At 36.8% G+C, this 27,790-nt stretch overlaps 1 protein-coding gene across 7 annotated transcripts in view; it reads right to left on the bottom strand.

Annotated features, from left to right (window-relative positions):
• Positions 1–27,790, bottom strand: part of RXFP1 (relaxin family peptide receptor 1) — an 86,043-nt gene that overhangs the window by 16,845 nt on the left and 41,408 nt on the right. For 5 of the 7 annotated variants that reach the window (XM_069013581.1, XM_069013578.1, XM_069013583.1 and 2 more), the window contains exons 2-4: positions 13,496–13,651; positions 1,195–1,299; positions 288–393 (exon numbers count right to left, since the gene is read on the bottom strand). In XM_069013581.1, coding sequence (XP_068869682.1) covers positions 288–393; positions 1,195–1,299; positions 13,496–13,651 — 367 coding nt within the window. Of the gene's footprint in view, positions 1–287; positions 394–1,194; positions 1,300–13,495; positions 13,652–27,790 lie in introns of those variants that run through there. The other 2 variants (XM_069013582.1, XR_011150671.1) reach the window with 2 other exon arrangements.

Raw genomic sequence — 27,790 nt, 5'->3', positions numbered from 1 at the left:
ATTTCTTTTGTAGAATTCCTTAGGTATACTGAAACTCTTTGTAGTTCAAGTCACTGTTACAAACATGAAATTATCAGTTCACAGAGTTTTTTGGTTTCTTAATTTCTTTTCTCCTCTTTTATGTAAGGAAAATCTGTACTTAAGATGTTAGAGTACTTGTAAACAGAGAGACACAGTGCTTCCCAAGCATCAGCTGATCATAATTATAAGGCTGTAGTTGTGAAAAGATTGGAGGATTGACAGTCAAACCTGAGCAGAGCAAGAGACCATGTTACTTCTCTACTTACATTATGGTTATGTTTGAAGAGACTGATGGGACAGCACGTAATTTGGCATCATCACAGAAGATCTCCAGCCCTTGGCAGGTACACTCTGCTGGCACATCACCAGCCACTGCAAGAGAACAAGAACTTGGGGCAAAAGGTGGAACGTGTGGTGTGATGGGACATGGAGAAAAGAAATACGGTATAAAAGAACAACGAGCACAAAGACAGACATAGCAGGCTCTGTTAAACACAATTAAGGCACATGGTTTTACAAAAGTGATTTAGACCTGGGAGGAATCTAACAATAAATATCAAGGGACACAAAAAATCATATTACCTCAGTGAAAGAGCTTGTGAAAGCTCTTGAACCTTAGGCATGATATACAGGAAACTGGCATGGGTTTTTTACAGCACTTCCTTAGATTATTCAGCACTCTTATATTACTAGAAGGAGCACAATTCTATGGGTGAAAATGGGTCAAGAATGGGTCAGGGAGTCTTTGATCATCATAGTAGCCAGCAGAATCAAAACTCTGTACAAAGACCTGCATAAGTGGAGGGGGTTTGTAAATTTCATTTGATGTTTAAAAAAGTGAACCGGGAGGAATGTTGCCTTCATTTCACTCTGAAATATATGCCTGTTCCATGTTCTTTCCAGTGGTATCAGCATATATAGATAAACATTTATATTACCCTCCTAACTGGCATATGCTAATTGCAGTATGTTTGACACTTCTCTTACAGAAAATGAATCATCCTTAATGGAATTGAAATTAACTTCAAAATAACATTTGTTAATTTGAGATATTAATTCTGTTTTACCGTAAGTGAAACTGCACTAAATTTCCTGATAAAAATATATTTGCTCTGTATTTCTTTCTAGGAATCATCATTAATAACCACTCAAATAATATCTGTGATTACTTACAGCACTCAGGTGTCTTTGTCTGAAATGCATACAGAGATTTCAGTTTATTGTATTTGTCCTTTGTATAATGTTTATCAAATTGCAGTGACCATCCATTGTTGTCTTCTAATAAAAAAAACCAAAAATACACAGCATAAATAGACCACAAGCAGAAGATATTGAAATAGAAGGTATAAATGTCTTCACTTAATTATTTGCATCAATTTTTATCTAATTAATACCGGTTTTTATTCCAGAGCATTAGATAACTTTATCTTTATACAGCTTCTTAATCGTACATATCTACAAACAATACGAGCTGCAGAGTAGCAACAGCTTATTATACCTTCAACAACAACATTTTCTATGACAGTCACAGAAAAAAATATAATTGTGACTTCAGAAATTTTTATTTACATAGGAGTCTTAAAATGAGAGGGAACCGTATTTTCTGACCTCCTTAAACGTGGGTTTGCCACTTTGTCAGGAAAGTTGGCATGATTACTATGACTCTGACTATCACAGCCTGTAAGTTCTTTCCTGAAAATTTAGATGAAGACCAAAGGAACACTGCTTTTCAAGAGAAGGAGGGACTTGTGTAACATATGCAAGTCAGAGTGTTCATGTTAAGCTTAATGTGCATCTTAAACAAAGCATGATTCCATATTACCAGTTTGGTCACTGTGCACAGGTGTACTGGAACTGAACAGTTTATGGTTATAAGAGCAAAAATTTAAGAGCAAATCTTTCAATTCCTTCCAACAAATGGACACTTCTAGATATAGTGGTGCTAGAAATAACTACAGATCTGTTAGTTATTTGTTTCTTGGGAGTCTATTGTATAACTGGGATCCATAAATTAACTGATCAGGTAGCGGCTTTCAAAACCAGCTGGAAAGAGAACAGGAACTCGCCTTTAAAAGCTGTGACTGGATTTTAGTTTTATTGATTTGAGTCTGACTTTAGTTTTCTTAATTTGAATCTGACTGCTCTTCAGCTTTGACAAGGCCCACACGATTTTAATTTAAAGCATCACTTTTAATGAGCATGCAGCAGTAGCAGAAATGCTCCTTGGGCTGGCACTCACTAGCTGGTAAGCCAAAGCATCTGTGACAATTGAAAGCAGCACACTGCAAGGATACCTACTGCAAAACAACATTTGTATGAGAACTCTCAGGAGGGCTCTGCCTTGCTAGTCATTAGTCTTAGATTCACCTTTATGATGTACTGGCAATGTCCTTACCCATGTAATTTTACGGGTTAATAGTTTAGGTATATTTAAATACAGTTCCTCATGGACATTTCTCTATAAATCTTTATATTTAACTAAGCATTATTACTATATTGGCTTCAAAATAGGCAAGGAGAAATACAAAATATTTACGTCTTTGCAACTGTTCCCATTTTGAAATGGCTTCTCATTTTTCATGTCCCATTACACGTCAGTTGTTGTTTTCTCAGACAGGCAGAGAAACTTCCTTGAAAGCATCTCCTGAAATCTGCCTACAGATGAAGCTGTTTTTGAGAGATGCTTGCCTCTTTGCTGTCTAAGCTGAAAAGATCTGTTATACATGCTGATTAATGATATTATGAAAGATTAAGTAACTTCAGACAAACTGTCCTTTATCTAGTTATTTGTTTGTTATGCATGAATTGGAAAGATGAAAGATTCAAAGCAATCATAAGTGCCTGTCTTCAGAAATTGCTCTAGTGAGAGAAAAGACAGACCTGATATGGCATTTAAGAACATTTTACTAACTTCCTCAAGAGCACCTACTTTGATCCATTAGCAGTTTTGCCAGTCTAGATCATTAAACTAATATTCAGAAGCAGCCTAATGCATTTTGGACAAAATGAAAGGTACTTGGCAAACCTGCTCCTGCCTGTTTTAAATGCTCAAAAGAAGCTCAGTTTTAGGACTGCTTGCAGCATGGAATGTACAATTGCTGAAGTGATGAGAACAAATCCTTTGTCAAGTGCCAAGTGCCTTAAAAACCTACTGCCCTGTAGATGGGACCACAATGAGGGTTTCTCTATCACTATTCCTGCATATTTAACCAGAGCACATCCATTGACTTTCATTTGTATGACTGGACTCAGTGACATGTGGGAATACAGCATACATGGAGAAGGTAAGATTTTTAAAAAGAACATTGGAAAGATGGTTTAAAAATGACATTATTCTTGAAGTATTAATCACCTCAAATAAATGTTTTTCAGTCAGGAATATACTATCAAAACACTCTTGGATTTTCTAATTCATAACTATGTTCATAGAAAGTTTTGGAAAACAAACAACTTGTCTGCAGATTCCGAATATACAGTTAGGAGTCATAAATTCTAATCCTCCTGTAAGCCAATGAACATATAATTTTTCTGCATTTCCCTGGTTCTGACACTAAGGAGTGGATACATGAGATTTTTATTCCACATTTTTGTACTTTTAAAATGCTTTGCCATGTGACAAAGCATGTACAAGAGGTGACCATCAATGCATTTCACATCTGCAGAGAAAAAGGATGAGCAGTGCCTCCCACACTAATGGAAATAAGCAGTTTGCTACAAAGGGGAGGTTCATCAGCATTTTTGAGGAAGAGGCAGTTGTGTATTTTTGAGTGGCCATAAAAATAAGGGAAAAATTCACAGAGAAGATGGATTATTTTGTACTGGAATTATTCCAGCTGTTTTGTGTTTCTAGTAAATTCATGTTAAATAATGGGCTTTTCTCATGGCATGTTTTCTACTAGAACTAAAAAGGCATATCTGAATATAACAAAACAAGTTATTGAACATCTTTTGACCTTCAGAAAGATACACTTTGGGCCAGATTTTGTGCCCAAGCATGGGACAGTCTCTATTTTATCCAAACCTTTGTCAAATCCTGAAAGAATGTATTGTGCAAATAAGTGTATTTAGTACAACCATTCGGTGAAGCACTCTGTGGCAGAACTGTAAATCACTTTGTGGCCATTTAGAGTTTACATGAAGGTTTGTGACCTGTTTACCTCTTTTGAGGCGAGGTTCTCCAAACACTTTAAGAAATGACTGGTAATAGTACTGGTCCTGAAATCCCAAATCTATCATTTGAGGGAGTACAGCTCAGATGAGAAATTGCTTTTACCCTGAGCTTGTTCTAAAGTAGATTATGTTGGCTGTGCTTCTGTAAAAAAAAAGAGACCTCAGAAACCAAGATATCATCAAGTCTTCCTCTACATGGGATAAGTGAAATAAGTGCTGGAAAACTGGATTTATCTGACTACAGATTAATATGCTGTTTCTTGCTGAAATTTGCCAATTACCACTTCTGATGGAAATGAGAAAGATCATGCTAATCCTGAAAAACTACAAGTTTGAGTAATCATTTCAGTGACAGATCCAAGAAAGTATCTTCTTTTCTCAATTAAAGACATATCTCTTACTTAGTATGGAGCTTATGATGAGGACGCTATCCATGTGACTTCCCCCTTCTCTCGACCATGGGTTATTATGCAGGGAAATGCTATCAGTTAAATGCACAAACACTCTAAAGAGACTCTGTGTCACCCTTTGATTTTGCATGGCTGTTGGTGGTCATAACCTGTGGACATATTTCTTTTTTGTCAGTTGTTCAAATAAACTTTCTCTTGCGGTAAGGAATGATGTCAGGGTTTTCCCAGAGATATCTTTTAGTACAAGGAAAACCTGTGTCCTCCAGACAAGAAGCATTTCCTTTAAAAATATTTACAGATGAAGGAATAGAATTGCCCTTTTCCACAGTGTTGGAGCATCCAGATACAGCCTCATAACTTACTGCAAGACCAAAACCACACAGGTATTTTACAAAACCAAGGGCTGCGGTACCTGGAGCATTCAAAACTGGCAGGGAATTTCACTATCTCAGTTTAAATTTCCAAGCAGAAAAAATTAAGAACTTAGAGCTGGACACCTTATCAATCAATTCAAAGACAATTTCCCCACACCAATCTGCATGTCACTGCATGTGACACTGCACACATGTGTCCTGTACCTGCTGGTTAACTGAAATCACATGTAGCTGGTCTGTAGCTTATATGTTACAATGCTATCACAGTAAACGAGACAGGAAACAAACCAATTTGCATGAGGTTTACAGTTCTCTGGATGAACCAGATTACATATTTACACAAGTTTATTTTTGGTTTTAAAGCAACTTAATTAGGCTAGTGCAACTTTTAAGAAAACAGGCAGGTTCAAATTTCCAAAAGATAAACATCTTCTCAATGTTGCATCTTTATTCCTGTGAAATAAGTGCATAGCGTTTTCTAGTTTTGTAACAATACTTTAAATATATATAAATTATTCTGATTTTCTATTCTGTTTTTCTTGAAGTATTTTCAATTTCTAAAATTAAATAGCATGAATGAATCTATAAAACCTTTAGTTTCTTGAAAGTTCCCTTGGCAGTAAGCCACTACAGTGGAGACCAAGAGAGACATAAGTGTAGTGAAATGCAAGTTCCTCTTATTTACCAACAGTATTTAAAAATCTCAGTAACAAAATTGATTAAAAACCCCCAAAATTTCAGCAAAGCTATTCCATGTGCCGATATTTGCACATCAGAGTAAACCTTATTATTTCAGTGCCTTATACTGTGGATGAATGGGAATGACAATAAAATTTGGCCATATATGAAAAAATTCCATGTGAAGCTTGAAAATTCTATCTTTTCCCAGGTATTTGATACATTTTGACTATACTATTGACTGTCAAGTATTTACTGTATGTTTCATAAACAGAATTTTCTATCTAGGGCTCAAAACTGAATAGCACCTCATACATTCAAATCTCATATTTTAAGTATGATGAGAAAAAAATGCCATGCCAGGAAAACATGGCACCAACTATAACATCATTTATTATTAGTATTAATTTGAAATATAAACACATCAAGGTCTTCTGCAATGTGCTGAGACAAAAACGTAATTTCTCATCCCTTATGAACAATCTTGTAATACTAAAACATATATCTTTTGTACAGATGTTTCAAAATACCCCATAGAAATTTAGATTTCTGCTACAGAAATCTAGGAGGTGATTTAATGAATATACAGAACAGCAATAATTCTGTGTTAGTTTACAGACCTTCAAAGAAACACATATGAAAACAGCATCACATTATATAGATTGGTACTATGTTTATCCTGTTGAATTTTTATAGGTCCTTTTAGAAAGAGAGGTGGTCTGTTGTAACTTATTTAGCAAGCCAGTCACCTGGTGACGGTGTGGCACACGATAACAGGTGAGGTCTGTGCTTTTAGAGGCAAACAGGTGCGAGACTTCAAACAGCCACTCCCTGCCCCAGTTCTTTTGGAAACCTCTGTGTGTGATTTCCAGCCTGGGAGCTCGACAGAGCTTAGTGAATGTCTATAAGTGAACTTTACAACTGGGGAGTGGAATGCTATCCTTTGTTCAGAGACCTCTCAGGGCTGAGAGCAACACAATGGTAAATACATTTAGCCAGCAAAAAACTCCTCTGGAGTCAGAAACAAATTAAATCTGCATGCCTGTTCTTGCTTCACTAGACTAGAAAAATGTGGCCGTGACACTGTGATTAAAAAACAAATGCAGACACACTGCAACCATTGCCTAGCTGCCAAAAAAAAGAGTTTTGCAGAACGATCAGCAAAATTGGCCAGAAACCAACTTTTTAAACACTCAGGAAACTCGTGCTCTCAAAATAGCCCAGGATACTTTGTTCCATTAACTGCTCTACGTAATTAAAGATACTGCTTACAAAAAAAAGATTTAAAAAAAATTAAACCCTAGCACATTTTTTCTTCCATTCTCCATTTATTATTTCTTGTACGTAAAGTGTAGTCAAACCTGTAACAGTAGTTGCTGTTTTTTAATGTCCCATTCATGGCAAAAGAGTCTGGTTTGTGGAAGTGCAAGGGATTAGGTCCAATGTCTGTGACTTTTGTTTTGAAATTCATAAGAATTCTGGTGCTTTCAGTTTTTACAATTCTTATGTTAAAATACTTTTAATTCTAAATAGGACTTGCACTAGTGTTACTTGCACATAAACACTTCCTCTAGAGATTTATTAGTAATAAATGAAGAGCCTAGATTAACAACCAGTTCTGAGATGGAGCATAAGAGCTATTCAGTAGTGTGATAGGACAGTAACGCTAATTTTAAACAAAGCATAAACTGTACCTACTCAACCAATTCAGCTTGAGATAAAAAAGATTGAGGAATTTATTTATAAAATTTATGTATCACAGACTGCATGGGAAGAGACAGCATATTATATCTGCTCTTTTTGTGACACGTTGCAGGAGACTACAACTTCATCTAAAGGAAAAAGCCCCCACAGCTAGCACAGTGCTTCCAGTCTTTTCCAGATCTATTGAGGAAGGCTGGTACATGAGTAACAAACATTGGGTTTTTGAAACATATGAGCTTTTTATTAGTTTCCCAACTCAGGTAGGTTATGATTCTTTGCTCACTGAAGACAGTGTGAGTCTCTCCATTGATTTTAGTGGAGTCAGTCCAGGTCAGTTCTCACTGAGCTTGGCTTTGGTTCATAAGCCAGGTGGTGTGACTGGAGATATCACATCAGTCATATTGTTTCCATTTTAAATTAGAACAGAACATGATTAATCCAATAACTGTATAGATTTTGACTGCATGTTTGTGTGCCATCAAACCCTAATGGAAGTTAGGAAAAACTTTTAAATCTGAAAGCAGGATTGTTGATAAAGAAATGAGTACAACTCTACTTTACATACAAGAGATTTTCAGAACCTGTAGCTACAGGATGCTGACACAAAGTGTTAGTTATATTAGCAACAGAGAAACAGGGATTAATCTCAGTCTTCCAGACATATAAAATATGTTTTCAATTTGGCCAGGTAGGATGCAAAGTCCAGAGGAAAGCCCAGTACCTTTTGAGGTCTGATTATGTTTCTATATTTTTTCCAAACTAAATTTGACAGCTGATGGTTTTGAAACAAGAAATGGAGGTAAGCTTCACTGCAGTTTACCAGGAGGCTTCTCCCCAAAAACTGGCATCACATTAACATCACAGCTAATTTAGAGTTCTGATGAAGAAATCAGGCTGGTGATCCAGCAGAATGTATGGAATGAGGAACTATTGCAACAAAGGTCTTAGAACATCAGACAGGAAATACATCTATTCAGTCTCTCAGTGGTTCAAAATTTAACTGCATTAAGGATTTTTGCAGCACTTTGTAATTAGTGTGTTATGACTACAAAATGGGAACTGACCCAGTGTTGTATCCAGCAGAGATAATTACACAAAAGTTGTTCCACTGAGAACACTATGCTTTTATCATTTCATGTAACAGTAGGATAATTTTAGTCAGGGAAAGCTGACCCTTATCTAGGACAAAAACTTGTTCATTCAGCCCTCTAAGTAGAAGGCATATGAGGGAATTAAAAAGAAAAGAAAAGAAAATAAAGCATAATATTTAAAATTTAAATATTTAATTAGGAACAGATGAAAGAACTATTTTTGTGTGTTGCTAAAGCTCTTCAGAGAGTAGATATTTTGAAAACAAAAATAACCATGGATGATTACTGGCGGTGTTAGTTATCTTTTTCCAAATGAATGGAGAACATTTATGTTATGATATAATTTTCATATGTTTTTTTAATATTTCACGAGTCAAAATTTGTTCATCTAAACAAACACACACCTTGACATGATAAAACACATGTAGGCTCAGTGAAAAGCTACATCATAAATATTGTTGTTCTGTTATTTTTGTTTTTCATTAATCAACTGTTGTTTTTATCTACTGTTATTAGTTCTATTTTTGTTTTATCATTAAACATCACTGTGAAGGCAGAGATCTCAAAACTCTTCTTTCCATGAATTTGTACTTGGGAATATGTACCTGGCACTTTTAGTATGCCACTGGACATCAAAGAGTTTGCCTAGGGCTTGTTTAGACTGCATTAACAGAAACATTGCAGCAGTAATGTCTTCGATGTAAGAAATATTTGTTACTTATTTTAGGAACAATTCCCATGTCAACACTGCCACAGCACTAGGTGAGCAGAATTTGTGGTTATGCCCATTTATCCTTGTTCATGTTTAAAAATCAGTGAAGTAAACAAATGTTCTAACTTCCCATCTATAAATGCCAACTAGCTACAGAATCAAACCTTACAGCTGTAAATAAATGGGAAAACTCTTCCCTGGAAAATTAGGCTAAGGCCATTATCTTTGAAATCAAACAGTCTCAGTAGGACAAGACAGTAAAAAGTTGCTTTGCCAACTTGATCTTTAAACAAGCTGGGGCACAGAAGCATGCTGGAATTGCTATATCTTATTTCCCTGCACATTTTGAATTTTGCAAACAGATACAAAAGGAACTCCAAGTGAAACATGATAGAGGCTAAATTTCTTCACAATGCCCTCAGCCAAATTAAGAACTCTGTGCTTCAGCAAGGATGAGCATGGAACAGAACAGCAGAGTAAAATTTAGTGCTCTCTCAAGTCTAAAAAAGGAAATTCCTCAAAACCATAATCTTTATGAAAAATGACAAAACTTTAAATTATTTTTATTTAAAAATATTATTTTCATGCCAGATTTGTAGAGAGACACGCTTCTACTTGATGGACTATATTTTCAAAAGGTAAGATTGCATTTTCTATGCACATTTAAGGTTATCTAGCCATAGTTCAAGCAGAGCCTCCCATCAGTGCAGGCATAATAAATTGCCAGCTGCCTCTTCTTATTGCAGTTTATTATATAGCCTCAAGCTCTTCCCCATTAGGGTATCACACACAGTATTTTATTGATTTTGGGAAACAAACTAGGTGGCAAAGGCATGAGTTTTCAAAGATGAGTGGCTTCACTCTACTGTGAAATATCAGCTATAACTCACTCCTTTCCCGAAGTGGAAGAAATGCTGAAGCTGAGCTGGCAAGCAGGATATCCACACCCTGAGGTTAAGCACTGACACAGCAGCCTGAGTCTGTTCCCAACTCTACCTGTGATCCTAATTTGAGATCTTCACTATTCTGGACCTTAGTTTTAAGTTTATTATTTGGACATGGAGAGGAGGGTGGAAGTAAAAGAGGAAGCAGAATTGAAGAGGGCACCATAAAGCCAATCTTTATGTGCCTGGGCTGGATATGAGCAGTGATTACAGCACATTTGAAAACACATCTCTCAGTGAGGATTTGGTTTAGCTTGAAATATTCATAATCATGTTTTGCTGTTACCAGGCCCACAGTGCCTGAAACAGGATTAATACTGCAAATAATCTCAGAGACTACAACAACAATTTCTTACAACAATAATTTCTTACAAATATAATCTTACAAAGATTACAGATATAATTTCTTTATAGAAATGAAGTGGGGAATGAGACAAATTTGTTCTTTGAAAAAGGAAGGAATCACTACAAGATAGTTGGAATGACACATCTAATGAGATATTTTGCTTTGTGTTTCCATGCTATACAGCTGGTTTTACTGTAGGCTTAAGACAGTGCTTTATCATTACTGACAAAACTAGTAGTGAGACAGTTGGTTTACCTAGGTTTGTTTGAGATATATGCATTAAAAAAAAAAAGAAAAAAATGGGTATGTCTGAACTCCTTTGAGGCTCTACATGGATTTTTTCCCTCCCTCACTTGTTGGGTTGAATCCTGTAGACTGGTCACCTCAAAGTTCCTCAAATTGATGCAAAAGTGTTCAGGAATTGAAAAGTTGAGCTATTTAATTAGAATAACCCGTGGATAAAATGAAAATTTCCAACGGCACTGCATGAAACAATTACTATAGTGGAAAAATTTAATTTTTAATTTATTTTGTGTAACCAGGGACAATGACTTCAACTGGAAACTAGTTGTAAATTTTAAAAAGATGGGAAGAAGGAGCCAGGTATAACTGCTGGCTGAGGCAGGCATACTGAAGTGGTCCTAGGAACTGCAGGGATAAAAGAAGACAGATGGTTTCTCTGTCTCAGGAATCAATCACTGAAGCCTCTTTTCTTGTATTTTAAGCAAGATGAATAGTCACAAAACAGAATTATCCCACAAAGATCTCCCCACTTACTACATGTGGAGTCATTGCAGAAAATCTCAGCAGGATATTCCATATCCTCAGACAAGGAAGTGACTCTTTCTTTAACTGTACAACAAAGTTTGACTGCAATACTAATTTTTGAGAAAACATCACTGCTGAATATTACATTAATAATGGATTTCTAAAAGAGAAGAGGGAGTCAAGATATGAGAAAAACACCAGCAGTATAGTTTTCCCAGTGAGTCAATGCAAACACTCTTCATCTTTTGTAATTTAGGTTTTCAAAAATCAAGGCTAACTCATTCTTGAATTACTATACACGGAAGAGGATTCAATAGCACAGCTGAATTGTTTTGTATGTTCATTTCTATAGAAGAACACCAAGGCATTACAAAGGACTTAAAGTTTACAATTTGTTGCTTCAGGGCTCAATAATAAATCACTTCTTGCAGCACTCTCCCTGCTCACTGATAACCCGTGTTAGTCCTAATTGAATTTTTGAAATTGGTTAATCATAATCCAAGAATACCTCAGTTCTGTATCAGTAATAAGATGAGATGTGAATAGCTCTGTGATTAATGGTCTCAATGACCTTAAATTTCTTTTCCTATCTAAACAATTCTGTGATTCTATACTGTCTTGTACCTCCCATTACAAAACTGTGTATAACCTAATTAACATTATATTAAGCTGTATCTTTCATCAAGTCCTTGTAAGATGGATTTTGTGGTATTATACAGAAAAGAAATATGGATAAAGCAACTGTTTATGGTCCTTGGACTTCTTAAACATAAGAGGGCATCATCACCAGCAATTTCTGCTACTGTAGGTCAAGATGACTACAGAAAAAGAATAGAGTAAGCCATTTTTGTAAAGGATTTTGGTTATTTACAACACAAAGTATGTTTACAACATCAGTGAATGATACAAAACTACAAAATTGTGCAGGTCCATTAGATGGGATTAGAATTTAAAATCACTTTCATATGGAATAAGACACTGAAATTTCATCGGTATAATCATAAGATACTTCACATAGGTGCACAAATCAGCTTCACATGCAGTGAGAAGAATTACTTTCAAGACCTTGTTGACTTTTCTGAGAGTGCTGGTGAAAAATACTTTTACCATATGTTGTTTGAAATTTCTTTCAGAAAATTTCTTTCAGTATACATAGCTTGGAAGTTTTACTTAATATTTTAATTCTTCCCACTCCTCCCACCCAGATGTGATGGCAATGTGCCTGTCTGGGACAGGCAAACAGTTCAGCTGCTTGGCTCTGGGGAGCTGGAGGCAGAGTGTGAGGCAGGGCACCGTGCATGTGGCTCTCCTCTGTGGCTACAGGAAAACTACTAAGGAATAGGAAGCTTACTTCCCCTATCTGCCAGGGATCAGCAGCTCTGGAGAGCACCTCTGAAAATATCCAGGCTGCATGTAAGGTGACAATAACAGTAAATAAAACGTGCTAGAGTTGATTTTCTCTCCCTGTGGTCTTAGCTCACAACCAAATGGCTAAGCTCTCTCCTCACAGAATATAGGGGCCCCTTGCCAGACTATCCCAGGCCTGTGCCACCTCCGAGCTGTGTCCAAACTCTGAGTGAGAGATGTCAGAGCCATGCTCATAAGTAAGCTGCATGAACAGGTGAGTGCCCCAGCAAACCCTGGCCCTACCCAGTTTGCAGTAGAGGTAAAGCCTACAAGCCAAGTCAAGGTCACAGCTACCATCCAGAGGGGCTAGGAGTGACAAGGACAAAGCCACATGCAGAAGTGACCTGACTATGTGTACGCCCTGAGATTTTTACATTTTCCACCCCCAAAGTCTGCTGGTAGTGCAGCTTGCACAGTACACTCACAGAGGCACATGTTTGTCCCAAATTAGGGCATAATTGATTTCTGAAAAACCTTGAAAATTCTTCTAAATTATGTTTCCTGCTTTAGGTCCCATTAAGCTTTTCATAAACTCTGTTGGAGCACACGTGTATCTCTCCTCAACAACAATCTTTGATTGATCACATACATCCATTTGTACACATCAAAATGACATGTACAAAGAAGTTCAAAGCAGGGAAAAAATTGGATAAACTGATACCATATCCAAAGAAAAATGAGGCTCATTATTCTTTCTCTAGCAAATAGTTTGTTGGGTGGCTCTGTTAGCTAAAGCAGACCTGCTGCATCCTCTGCAAAACATGTAGCTTTCTTATTCCTGACTCTCCACAGCCCAGTGTTTGGTGTGAGCACTGCCTGGGTTTCAGTGGCTACAGGTGCTAGACACAAAGAGAAGTCTCAGCCACGTACCACAGTTGTCTTCGTCAGCCCGATTCCCACAGTCGTCCTCGCCATTACAGTGCAGCTGTTGGGGCAAACACTTCGTGATATTGCCACAAGGAAAGTAGCCCAGGGGGCACCTGGTGCCAGCTCCAGAAACACGATCTTCCAAAGAGTCACAGATGACTAAATAGAACAGAAAAAATATGTTCACTTTATGATGTGTTTAAAGGTATTTGATATTATGCCTTTGTAAGTATCCATTTACATTTGAGTGTGAATATCAAGCAAAAAAAATGTATTAATTCATTGGACATGAAATGACAAATAGTATATGAAGTACTTGTTAAAATTGGCAAAAATCTTTTCTATTGTTAGCTAATTAAAATTTCCTTTGATATAAAGCAAACAGGTAATTCCTCCCTATTCATCTTCATAATAAGATCAAAATGTTAGTTATACAAGACAAATGACTGAAGGCCACTATTTTAAAGGATTGTTTCCCTTTGCACTAGAAATTAATTTATGATAACAATATACCAGAGAAGCTATAGGTATTCCTGCCCCTGGGAGGGTGGTTGGAACTAGATGATCTTTAATGTCCCTTCCAAACCAAACCATTCTATGACATTAATTTGTGCTGAAATTTTAGACCTAGATAGATGAGTCCTTTTATAAAAAGTAAAATATATTTATGTTTGATTATATTCTAATTTTAAAGAAATTTCTTGGTGTAAATGTATCAAGGATCAAAGAACAGAGTTTTGCTGAAAATTGAGTAGGACAACATGAAGGGGCCAATAATGAATCCTTCAGAAGAGTGGTCAGTCTGATCCAAAAACTGTGGAGATATTGGTGAGAATATATCAGTGTGAAGTTTAGATATACAGATGTTCTACTGAGCCCATGCTTTATAGGAAGTAATTTCAGAGAACACAGGACTTCATTCAAGCAGTGCTGAGGGGAAAGGTAGAGGGATGCTGATGAGGGACAGCCAGGCCCGCTGGAGGACTCAGCCTGTCCTCTGTTCTTCAGTTCTCTGTGCTGCAGCACCTGCAATTACCCACATCTGCAGATGCACGATGCCTTACCAGTCCCACCAGTGCACCCGAGGGACAAATTCTGCCATCACTATTTTTTCCAAAAAGCATGACAGATCTACTTCTTCTGTAGTGGATTGCAGGGTGCCAAGGCAGATTTACTGTCTTATCTTCTTCCCAAGAGCATACTATGGAGAGGGTTTAAAATTACTCTAGAATTAAATTTGTTCAATCCACAATATGTTGAAAATGGAGGACATCATCATCAGGACAGAACACTACCCAGCGTTCTGCACTTCCAAATCTTCAGTAAGGCTACCTACTACCATTCTGCAAGAGTCTGCTAATTTAATTTTTGAAGCTCTTTCAAAAAGGAGTATCACTTTCTTATTGGAGCTACCATTTGACTTAATGGATACTGTTACCAAAAAAAACAAAAAATCAAATAAAAATTCTATTTTAAATTTTACTGGTGTCCTAGAACAGTTCAAATAATCACTACAAACTTTATTAACTATAATGTGATGCTTGTTCAGGTAGTAAACTGCTAATTCTGAAACACGCAACTATTTTTTCAGGCTATTTTCAAAGACAAAGTATAAATCTTTCACACAACTTTCCCAGATTAACAAGGAATATGTTCTTGGACAACATCTGATTTTTTTCACTCTTTGTCCTCTTGGACTAAGAGAAATCACCTGAAATTCAATCAAGTAATTCAGATTCATAAGAAATCTCTTCCGGAAGAATTTTCTTCCAGTTAAGCCCTTGACAATGTTTACAACTCTGAAAAATTGAAATGTAAGAGCTGTAGCTGCAGAAAACTGAGATAAATATCCTGTATCCTGTATATGTGCAGAATTATCCTTGCTGTCAGAAACACATACATTCCAGTTAACAACCAGTGAATGATTTTGGAAAAGTTGATTTCCTTTTATCCACAACTGTATAACCTATGCAACTGCTAAAAGAGCTTTAGTCCCTCAAGCCTTTTACGTGTAGGTACCAAAAATACAGCTACGTCCAAATCCCAGGGTGAATTCACACTTGCATATTGTTCGTAAATTTCTCTGCTGTTCTGTCCTTGTATTCAGAGCATTATGATTAACTTGTTCCACCCAAAAAGAAGTAGCAAAAAAAAGTTTATGCAGGCATAGTGTTAAGCAAACAGAATATGTGTAGTACTCAGTGTCTTAAGTCTCTTTCTTAGCAAAAGAGCTGAGCAGGCAGCTGAGGCTCCCTTTGGTGCAGTTACCTGTTACAATCTGAGGAACTACCAAACCATCTGGTAAGAGACACCAGTATGGAAAAAACCACCATAAAAGAAAACATCCAAAACAAAACATCAAAAAACCTCTTACATTTTGTCAAGCTTTTTATCCTACAAACTATAGACGTATTTAGACTGATCTGAACCTTGTGCTTAAAGGGGCTGATCTCCATGCACTTAAAATTTCAAATGAAAGCATTTATCTTCTCACAGTACCATTCAATGGAATTTCATAGCATGTTCCAAAATTTTTTATAAATTATTCAAATAGTATTAATCCCTGAACTAATTAATGAATTTGCTGCTGCATTTTAGAAATCTGTACTCTGCCGCAAAGAATAAATCCCTCATGATGTTTAATGTTTTGAATTCTCTGTACATTTATAGCCTTGATGATATCTATTCTGAATCTCTGCATTACTCATTTTGTGTTATGTTGGATTACCCAGGCATGTAAATATCTGCCTGGGAAAGGAGATAATAAGGCTTCAAAACTCAACAACTTCACCCTAGCTATAAAATCAGTGAAAGCACTGGTCTTTGTCCACTGACTTGTTAACATCACTTTGTTTATGCAAAAAAGACAGAAGCTTGGACCCTGCATGTTGCATGAGATTTATGTATGGAAAAGCCCCCAACTCTCTGAGGAAATATTTGGCAGAGCTGACAAAGGTAGACAGAAGATAAGATAATATTCAAACAATTTTGGATTGAGGAAATTAAAATTCAGTCTTCTATGTGAGGAAAATGGGCAAAGATAGCACTGCGACAACAGCAATTAAAAATTACTGTTATTGTTTTGCAAATACAGACTTTACTGACAGTGAAATTTACCATGTCAAGATAAGGATCTATCACTCCATCTTTGTGATGTCGTATTAAAGGTGTTGGCTTTTCTGCATCTGATTGATTTTCCACTATATGAAATTGAACCACTCTTCTTGTATCTTGTTTGTCCTTTTTTTTTTTTTTAGCAGCTGAAAGAGGACAAAAGCGATAAACTTGTGACAGACTTGCTTATTTCAGAAGGTTTGCTTTTACAGACACCAAGTAAAAAAGCCTCTTTGTATACCTCATACAGAAAATTGTCTCTTGTGTCCTGTGACAATAGAGATAATTGCACACATTTCAGCTATTCTGTACCTGAAAATTTCTCTTTCACATAATGTTCAGCATAAAGATTCAAATGTTTGCAATACTTCAAGAACAAATAGAAAATATATAGGTGAGTTGGTATCAGTACAAACAGCAAAACCACAAAAAAACCTCTTTGTGACAAGACGCTTGTTGTCTCAATACAGAAAAATGTTCTACTTAGCAGGGCGTGTTTATGATACTGCAAATTGAATATTTCTGACTGTCATGTGCTTAGGGTTCCCCCTGCAATCCCCCAAATTCATCTCAAATTTTCAAAAAGAAAACAAGAATTCCTGTCGTGCACCTTTTAAGCTTTTCCAGGCCGGCTGCTTCGAGACGCTTATTGCTGTAACAGATGCCTGCGGTGAAGAAGAAAGGGGATAACTTTTCCTGCTTGTCTTTAAATATAAGACTAAGTTAACTCTGCTTTCCTTTGCTAAAGGAATAAACAGGAGTTGGGTTGTCATCTAGTATAGATGGGAAGGCTTTTTCCTCTGGTACATGAATGCAGAATCACCGGGGAAAGAACATGACAGCCCCTCTTCTAGCTCTCATAAAATGAAATCGAAAGAAGGAACGCATTTGGGAAAGCCAAGAACAAGATGTTCCCAGGACAACATGGCTTGGCTTCCAACTAAATTGATTCATTAGGTTTGCTGGTTTTGTGCATTCTTTGAAATACAGAGATTGGGTCACAAGTGCTGTTTGAGAAACAAAATAAGGGACATGTGCACTATAAGAACGTAGACTTAACGCAGTTACTTGTAGGTTTCGTAAACCAAGCGAGTATGACTCTGTAATGGCACCGGTTCTGGGCTGATGGGACTGAGTCATAAGCACTTAAAATAATCAAAAGCATTACTCATTTCTTGATACCTACTAGTCACACCAGTCTCAACTGTGGCGCATATACGTTCAAATAAAGGCATATTGTAATAGCAGGAAAACATTTTTTTGTTTTCAAGGATTTGACTAACATGAAATCCAGTGTTATCAGTCCAAAATGACTCATTAATTCCATCAGCCAAATAAGCTAACATGTCTGTCCTCACGTTGAGTGAGTTAGCACTTGGAAGTGGTTGGGGAAATCCAATTGCTTCTAAAAAAGGCTCCTTAGATGCCAAGGACCAAGGAATGATTATGGTACTGAAGAATCCACCCTTCATTTTTCTGATGGAAAGTTATTTTGCCTACAAAAGCCCAAGTTCTTCAAAGAGGCTCATGCAAAACTGGTGGTACTTTTCCCATCTCACATAACCTGTTTTAGTTGCTGTACTTCTAGACACAGTGGGAGATGGGCTGGAGAAACAGAAGACTGAAAATACTCTTCCTTTGATACAAAATGTTTTGTTCAAATAAAACAGAGTCAACACAGAAAGTACTGAAGTTAGAATCAATTTCACCCATAATTTTTGTGCTATCTTGGGTACTTCAAGCTGACAGTTGATTAAAAAATATCCCCTTCTGCTGAAAGGTATATTAAGAGCATGTGAAATGGCTTTGACAAACCTTTAACATAATATAGAACAGACCTTATAAGCCTATTACCTTCAATGATGAATCATCAGAACAAGGTTATAAAAGTTTATAACTATGAATTACTTCAACTTACAAGATGTTTAATTAATTATTAACAAAGAATAGTAGTTACAAGTGACTGACCAACTTTGATCAGATGCATTTGAATCACCAAATAACAGAAAAAAAGAAGATAGGACATCTTAAAAAGATCTTTTTAAAAACTAATTTGTTGTCTGAATTTGACCATTACAACAATATGAAGAAGTGAATGAAGAGATGAAGATCATTCTTAGATTAATTTTCCTCGTTTTGTTCAGAATTTTCAGCTTCTTCCCACTAAACAAGGGATTTTGGAATAATATATGACTGAGACAAGGATGAAGTTAGTCCATTGTATTTCAGGACAGAAATAAAAAGTTAACTTCTGCATAATTTAATTTAACTTATTATAACTTTATCAGTGAGAATGTGGGGTTTTTTTCACCATGTAATTTTATAAAGACTCTCCTAAAATTTTCTTTCTAGTGATATCTCGGAATATGTAACAGGAATCCCATATTATTTAAACATCAATAAAACCAAATTTTAAACTGTCCATAAATAGAATATTAAAAATAGATTCCAGCTTGTACAAGAACAAAACAGAGTTTATAAACCTGTACTTTAGTGCTGTTAATGTACACACATTTGGAGCAATACCTTGGGCAAAACTTGCAGACTAAAATAGACCTTGGTCTAGTGGCAATAGATTCTTTAGCATTAATCCTTGAGGCAAAGTGTCTGTGGCTTAAAGTATCTAAACATCTGTACAGGGTACTCACAGAAGCATAATTAAACTGTTATCACCACGCTGCCTTTTCCCTAATTTGCTCCTCTGCTTTGGTAATTGTCCAGCCCTGTTGTCTGTAACATTTTATAAATGTATATATTGCATATGCATTGTGCTTGTAATTTTAGATATGATTGGGTGCAAGTGACACAATATCGTTTATTCAGAATGACAGATTCATTTCCAAAGCAATAGCAATTTTTTTATATTTAGCTGTTACTTTTGCAACCAGAAATACATTTCCAGTTTTATTGCATTACATTTATCTTTAGCAAACTATCTTAGATGTCACTCTAGGAATATGTAGCACTTGAACTACACACCTGAGGTTATCTTTGTTTCCATTAAACACAATATAGTGCAATAGATTTTAGCAAACATGGCTCATATATTATCACTGTTGCATGCTAATCTGGTAATTATCTTGGATTTTAATTTCATAACGTACCTTTATATCTTGCTGTGGGTTACACAATGCTTTCATTTCAGAAGCATTTTCCAAAGCAGAAAATTTATACTATCTTTTTGAAAATATCACCTCCAATTTCATACCAACATCTCTATTTATCAGTTATGCCACAGATAATTCAGTCTAATCAATCTAGTTAAAGGGTTGGAAGATCCTTGTTGTCTATCTGCCAGATAAATCCACCCCAGGGCCAGAAACTGCCAGTAGAGCAACTCAGACGGGTGATATGGCACCTAGCCAGAGGATTTGGCTTTTATACCTTTTATTAATTTGTTGTTTTGTTCTGCTTGCACAGAATTTAGAATAAAAAGATTCTGATGCACATAAAGAGCTGAAAGAGATAATACTTCTAAAAACCCCAATATGAAGTAAAACAAGTTGCATCCAAACCCTCAAATTCTGTAGTACATTCCCAGAGGATGAGAGTTCAGCACAGTGTCTAACTAAGACATAAATTAATGAACAGAGCCAAACTCTTCTGTTGCTCCACTTCTCCTTTTCTTCCTCTCCCAAAATAAACAGAATTTGAATGATATCTGACTATTATTTCTGTTTAGAAACAAGTTCTATCTCCATATCCTGACAAGATTTCCAACAGAAAATACATCAAGGTAAGCTTTCCTTTGCCCCTGTGTTTTTTTGCACCAGTGTAACTCCTCAATTTCACTAATTTATTTTTCACAGCAGAGCAATCTCAAGTTGAAAGCTGGACATATGAAACACTAGGGTTTTGTTCAATGCTGATGTTAGATATTGAATAGAAATGAAGGCATCAATCTATAGGTGTTAAATACACTGTGCTAGTCGGTATCATCCCACCTGGAAGGCCGGGAAAGGGAATGGTTAGCCATCAAAATAAAGGAAACTCCTCTCCCAGGAGTTGATTCTTTCTCACAACTACTACTGAGTGTATTTAGCCTGGTTCTATAAGCCCCAAAGAGAAAAGAATTTTGTTGCAAGTAATGTTTTTCCCCCCTCATCTGAAACATACCAGTTATGAGTTAATGATTTAAGAACATAAAATTTAAAAAAAAATTAAAAAGATCTCTGAAGCTTCATACCTGGAATGGCATTTTTGAAGTTTTGGAATCCTAGGGAAAAAGGCTTCTATTGCAGTATTTGCCATGTATCTTACATTTATTTTTATGTCTCATAACATACTCAGTAGTAAGCTAATGAAAGTTCCTTTTTAAAAAAAAATCTGAGCAATCCAATAATGGAAAATTTACTTTAGCCAAAAGGATTAAGGACAGATGTTTATCAATAAATTAGTGTCCCTCAAGCATCAATCTTTCATCTCATCTAGATAACCAGCATTCTGAATTTAAATATATAAGGGCAGTAGTTAGAGATTACTGTAAAGAAGTTCATCTCAGACTTGCTGCTTTCAGCAAGTTAGTCCAGTCAGCCATGCATAAAGTAAGCAAAAGTGAAACACTGACTAGTGAAAACTAAATTATTTAAATTAACAAACAACAGACATTTGTAATATTTCTCTTAAGTTTCCATAAACAAAAGGCAGATTTAAGTGACTTCATGACACAGTATCATATACAGGAGGAAGTTTGTGTACATGTGCATTCATGCATGGAAGTAAAAAGAAATCCAGCAGATGAGACAGAGAGTACTTGTAGCAAAGCCTTAACAGAAAGCTGCAATGAAAAAGGGATGAAATTAGAAGGGCAATGAACATGGAAATTACTTGCTGATATTCGGATTGTAGAATATTCTGAGAATACATTATTTGCAAAGGAGCAGAACAGCAAAGAACTAACTGGGTATAATTAACCCCTCAAGGCAGAAACAACCTAAAAGATCGTAACCCACTGTCTAACTTTTCTTCTGTTGAAAAGGGCAAGCCTGTCTTCCATTTTTTTCCTGTTGAGTATCTACACTCTCACATCCACACCAAACAGAAGTTACAGCTAAGTTATGCAATTTATTCCAACTCTGGTATGCTCTTGTGATGGAGAAAAAAACCCCACAAAACCGCAACAACCTGTTAGAATAAACACATTGCAGTGCTGATGGTAGAAAAATAGGTTTGAGGACAGCCAGCCCAAACAGTCTGAGGAAAAGTCTGAGGGGTGGCAGTGGGAAATTCTATTATCTCTTTCTCCATCTTCTTTTGCTCTCTAGTCTCTTACTTTGCTACAGAGTCACTAGAACTAAGCAAGCTGCACATCAGCCACAATTTCAGATTCCACTAGTTTTCCTCTCCTCCCAAGTAGCAAAATCTTAAGTAAGTCTTTTAAAAATAATCTCAGTTATGCTTTTTCTAAGACTCCAGACAGAGAAAAAAGTGTCTTGGGAGCCCTAACGAAGTATTTGAAATATGAAACCGAATCTGGGTTTTTTGTTTATTTTTCTTTTTTCTCCCTTTATTGTGGTTTTAGTAACGACTAAAAGGATTGCAATGATAGTTCTTACAATGGAACTAAGCCAGCATAATTTGAAGTGAAGCTCTGGAGCACACTCAAGATTAATTTTGTAACAATGAAAATATATTATTTCTTGGTGAGTTGGAGACAGGATTATCTGATACATTTTATTTATTCACATACTTTTTTTACTAAGAACAATTTATAACTATTAAGAATTTAAATTTAATACAGAACTACAAGTTCACGTTTGGGAGGTGGCTGTGCCCTATAAATCTATGAGATTCTACCCTCCCGAAGTATTATAAAATATGGAGCCCCTTGTTGCTCTGTTTTGAAGTAAAATAATTTGAAAGTATTTTAGAGAATATGTTTTCTAAGTGCTCACAGAACTATTTTGTGAAAAATCAATTTGCAGACTGTGCTTAAATAAATGCATCATTATTGGATTCTGACTCATTAATCTTTGGTTTGATTCAAATATCACAAGTTTTCCAATCTCTGCTGTATTCTAGTATGAGTACACATAACTCACCACTAAAAGTTGTGACACTCCAGTTAAAATGCATAAAACAGAAATTATCTCAAATTAATAGGATTTCTGACTTTAGGAAAGTGAATAATGTTAGCTGGTCAAACCACAGAAGCGAGGAATCATTTAGGTTGGAAAAACTTCTCACATCATGTACTCCAGCTGTTTGGACCCCATGACCACAGACATCTGACTTATTTCCTCTTTTGCAGGTTGTATCAAAATGTCCATGCAGATTAAGAGCAATAGAGTTTTAAATTATAACTCGCAGATTTTATACATTTATTAATGTACATAAAGAAATGTCACATTAGCAGCATGTATTTGTAAGTTGTTTGGATAGCCCAAATAGAAAATATAACAAGAAACAGCATTCAGAAGTGTGCCTCCATTTTAGATGCAGTTTGGCAAAGCAATACTTTTGCACGGATTGCTGTGCATTTAACCTCCACATAGTCTATAGATCCTCCTTCTCTTCCTTTCCTGCCACTTCATCTAAGCTAAAGGAGATGTTGTCTGTTCCTGACACTGCGTTCTCACTGCCAGCACCAAGAGCCTGCTCTGTGGACATGGCTCCACTCAGAGCAGCGCTCTCCGGACCCGTCCGTGGTGCGGCACACGAGGCAGGGCGCTGGGCTGGCACGAGGGGAGCTTTGCCCCAAGGGTGACCTGCTGCATCCCCTTGGTCCTGTGACACCTTTCTGTGGGGTCCCTGCTCACCCCACCCTTGATGTGCTGACTCAGACAGAGGGTTTTCCGGGGCAAGGCAGGAGAGTGCCTAGGAAAAGGCAGGCCTGGTCTCCTCAGGACTGGTGAGGGGCTGCTGTGACAGCTGCATCCTGACAGTGGGAAGGGGATTGAGCAGAGGAACGGTCAGAACACAGCTTATCCCAAGGCTTTGAAAGCATCACAGCTAAATGCTTTGACAGCTCAAATCACACACAGTGGGATGCAGGAAGACATTTACGATCTAAAGTCAAGGTGCTGGTGAATTTTTAATGTCTATCATATTAAAGAGTGTACCTCTTTTTAAAAAAAAAAAAAAAAAGAAAAACCAAACCTGTAAGGTCCTTACTTTATTTGACCTATACAGTTACCTAAATTTATTCGGTGAATGTCTATTAAATATTCTTAGCTCTTAATGCTTCCCTACATAAAATGTACAGGATGTTGCTAGACAGATCCATATATTTTGTTATGATACCTGATTTCAATACATTTTTATGTGTTATCTGATGTCACAATCTAGGCACATTTTCTTTTAAGAGCTTGAATAAGAGAATTATATCACAATAAAATAATTATTACTTATGAGATCATATCCCAGTACTTAAAACACTGCAAACTATCTGTAAGAGTCTTCAAAGCTGCACATCCGTAAATACAAAAAATATTTATCTGGGCAAGAAACAAATCTAGGCAAATGATGATGTGAAAGCAGTGAATATGTAAATGAAAGATTAAAAAAAAAAAGAACAGAAAGATGTACAAGGTGTTTTATTTTTGCTAAAAGATACTAAGAAAAAGAAAGACATGAGTGTAAGATATAAGTCTTAGGGGTGTAGAAAAGCCAGCTGTTCAATACCTGTTTCTGATATGTTTTTGGAAAAGTAGAAAGTGGCTATACTCTTTCTGCATGGTGCTGAGAACCCATACTGAAGATAAAGCAGGATTTATAAATTAATGTTTGCAGTATTATTTGATTACTAGAAAGAATCCGTGTCTGAAAACCAGTGTCTATAATTTCCAGGTAAGACTACATAAGAGTTGATTCACATGTTTTAACATGCAATTGAAGTCCAGAAAATGAGGTCAAGGAGAGTATTTTTATGATAGTTGGGCCTTCTTGAATCAAACCTCTAAAAATGTAGATCATCTTTGTCAACTGTATTGCTACTAAATACTAATCACGACTATCAATAAATTCAACCATGTGGCTTTTAAATTCATTAATGTAGTCCTTTTCTCCCCCCCGCACCCCCTCCCAAATTTTGGCTTTAACTATGATGTGTGCAAAACTTAAGTTTCATTAAGGGCTGCTGTTCTTAGCTTATTCCAAAGAAGAGCTGATCTATTCCTAGGTGTTTTTTTTTGAATTGTAACTGAAAACCAAAACAAAACAGGGCAAAAATATATTTCTAAGTTAAAGAAATACCACTTCCACCCTTACAAGCACTATGCCTTTTTCCCTGTGTTGAGCAAAATCTTGACAGACAGGTCTATGATGGGAAAAGTCTCTTCTCCCAGGTCAAGCCAGTTATTTCTTCTGCAGAACAGAGGAGAAAGAGGTGATGTACACCTCCTTTGACAGACCTGTGCATATCTTTGAACCTCAGTGACTGTACAGTCTCTCCCACTCCTAGTGCCATATTGACACTTGCTCTTCTCTGGTAGAAACAAGTAGTGGACTGAGAAAAAGCATTTTAACCAAATAAAGCCTCAAGATTGATACAGAGCAGACGGGTGGAACACAACAACCTGTGCTATAGAGGACTGGGTGATTTAACATTCTCTCTGGATAAACTCTGCTAAGTGACCTCATGTGCACAGATCCCTCAGGATCCGTGTAACTGCTGCTGGGCTCTTCCTCCCACTGCCTGCTCACCCTCTTCCCCTGACATGAGGTCAGCCTGTCCTCCCAGGGCTGGATCTCCCCATCAGGCCATGGCTGGTGGCTCCTTAGACTTGTTCAAACCCCGGTTTTCTCATTTCTTCCTGATATATTTGTCTTGCCCTGTCACACCAGTTAGTCACATGCTGGATCCCCCATGAGCATTGGGGGAGACAGAGCAGGGGGTGAGCACAATACTGAGCATTACTTTTTTGCTTATACACAGCCACTCTATGTTATCAGCAACATATAATCTAAACCTGAATGCAAGCTCAAGATCTTTAAATTTCATACATTTCTGATAACACACCTCTGTATGATACTAAAGGCATTTTTTCCTATGCTTTGATTAGTCTTCTGGTGTATTACTGGCATCTTGATGCTTAGTCTACAGTTTAACCACTTAGAAGCTATGATATTAGAGTCCTAATTAGTTCCTTATACAGCTACAATAATTAGACTTTCCACTTTTAAGTTTTCAGAGATTGCTTTGAATACAGTTTAGATTATGATATTATTGCCCAGAATGGGAGCTGAGACATCAACGTATGTATGGCAAGGGTTTCTGCTAATTTTAGGTTTTTGCTTTCAGAATCAGTTTCACAGACTACTTAAGGCACAGCTTTTACAGATGTCAGTGGCAGCCATGCAATGAACATATCAGGATGATCAAGCCAAAAATGCCAGAAAATCTGCTATATAATTATTATCCATTTGTAAGGCATTTACAGCAAGAAACAGGAAGAGAAATATTTTCCACATCAAAGTTCAGTTGCCTTCATGAAATGGCCTTCATTTTGTAATCCCCAGCCTCATCCACATTTTATCCTAACCTTCTACAGCAAATGAAGAAGCGGTCACACAGGCAGCATAATTCACCACGACTTTTGATTCAATCTCATAATGCAGGACACAAAGCATGCATTTTTGTGGAGTTACAACATGAAGAAAATTCAGTAGGGCCACATAGGACAAATTAAGATTGTGTCCTTTGCCTAAATTCCTAAGCACTGAGTTTACAAAATTAATAACTTTCTCTGACATAGATAACATTAACTCTTAGAAGAGGAAATCAGTTTCCCACCAGAATTTTATAGCAGGATACCATGTTGCATCACTAGTTCAGATCCTTTAGCGCTCCAGACCTTTTTTTTTTGAGAGGGTAGAGTGATCTGACAGTGCTAATTACCAGCCTCTGAGCAGAGGTGTTACTCAGGAGGAGATGTTTTGAAAGGAGACAGTAAGTCACAGGACAATCTTGGGCTTTGTTCTGGCTTTGTAACACAGTGTTCACCCTACCAAGCACAGCTCCTTTTTCTGCCCAGTCTCATTTTTGCCTCACCCCGGCTGCTTCACTTGCATCCTTTCTTGCCTGATCACCACCTGCTTCCCATCATCTCATCCTCTTGCAGAATCCTAGTTCTCATCTCACCATCCTCTGACTTCATTCTTCAGATGCTCATTCCCCTCTCTGAGAACTCCCTGTCATTCTCCTTTAATTAATTTACTGTGCCCTGCTGGCTCCCTCTCTCACATCCCTTTCGTCAGTCTCTACTCTCCCAGACTAATAGTCCTCCTGATTTTCATTTTCCCTTTCTAAGTAGCATTAGTCTTTTCCCTCACCTCTCTGTTCCATTGTCCCATCTACCTGTCCCTTTAGTCTCTGCTTTCATTCTCCTTTTTTCAGTCCTTCCCAATACATTTTCACCTCCTCTGTGTTTCAGACACATTAATTATGACTTCCTGATTTTCTCAGCTTCCTGTGCCTCCTAGCCTTGCACCAGCCATATCAAAGTCTGATTTGATGGCTTCAAAATCATGGCACCCAACAGAGAACCCATGCTGAGATGACTGGTGACAGTTCCTCTGAGTGTCATACTGATCTCTAGCAACAAGTAACATCTATTAGAAAAGGTAATTTTTACTTTGTTGCAACCAGGCTTGAAAAGCCTCTAGTGGGATGGCCTGTCAGAGGATTGTCTCTCAGGCACAGTGATATTGTAGAGGAATACTTCAAAAGTACTTACTTGTTTAAGAAAAGGCTTTGCTTAATATGATATTATCCAAATTCATCAATGTGGGCAAAATATCAATTCCTCACATTCAGAAAAAATTTTGGTAAAGTTTTGCTTGTCCTCTTGCTCGAGGTCCACAGACTGCACACAAAATTTTAGAGTAAATTGTTTAGAGTCTGCTGGAGCTGCTCTAAAGAGTCAATACAGGTTTTCATCTCCTCACCAGGGTAGCTCCTGGTGCTGATAACAAAGAGGTGAAAACATTTTTGCCCAAACAGCAGTTGCAGGATCTGACTTTCAAAGCTTCAGTTTAACATTGTGTAGATTTTTCACTTCCCTCTAACTGATATTAGAGTAAATTTTCCTCAGGAAATCTAGTCTGCATTCCTGATTTTCTGTAAATATACTGATTTTCATGTTATGTACATATATATTCACACAAGATGCACATTGTTCTTCTAACTACAGGAAAACCAGTCAGATTAATGCCCAAGTTAAATGAAAGAAATAACCAAATATT

The sequence above is a fragment of the Aphelocoma coerulescens genome, chromosome 4 (assembly GCF_041296385.1).
Source record: "Aphelocoma coerulescens isolate FSJ_1873_10779 chromosome 4, UR_Acoe_1.0, whole genome shotgun sequence".
Taxonomy (NCBI): Eukaryota; Metazoa; Chordata; class Aves; order Passeriformes; family Corvidae; genus Aphelocoma; species Aphelocoma coerulescens.
Note: the sequence above shows the minus strand (reverse complement) of the source record. Positions and strands in the feature narration are given on the sequence as shown.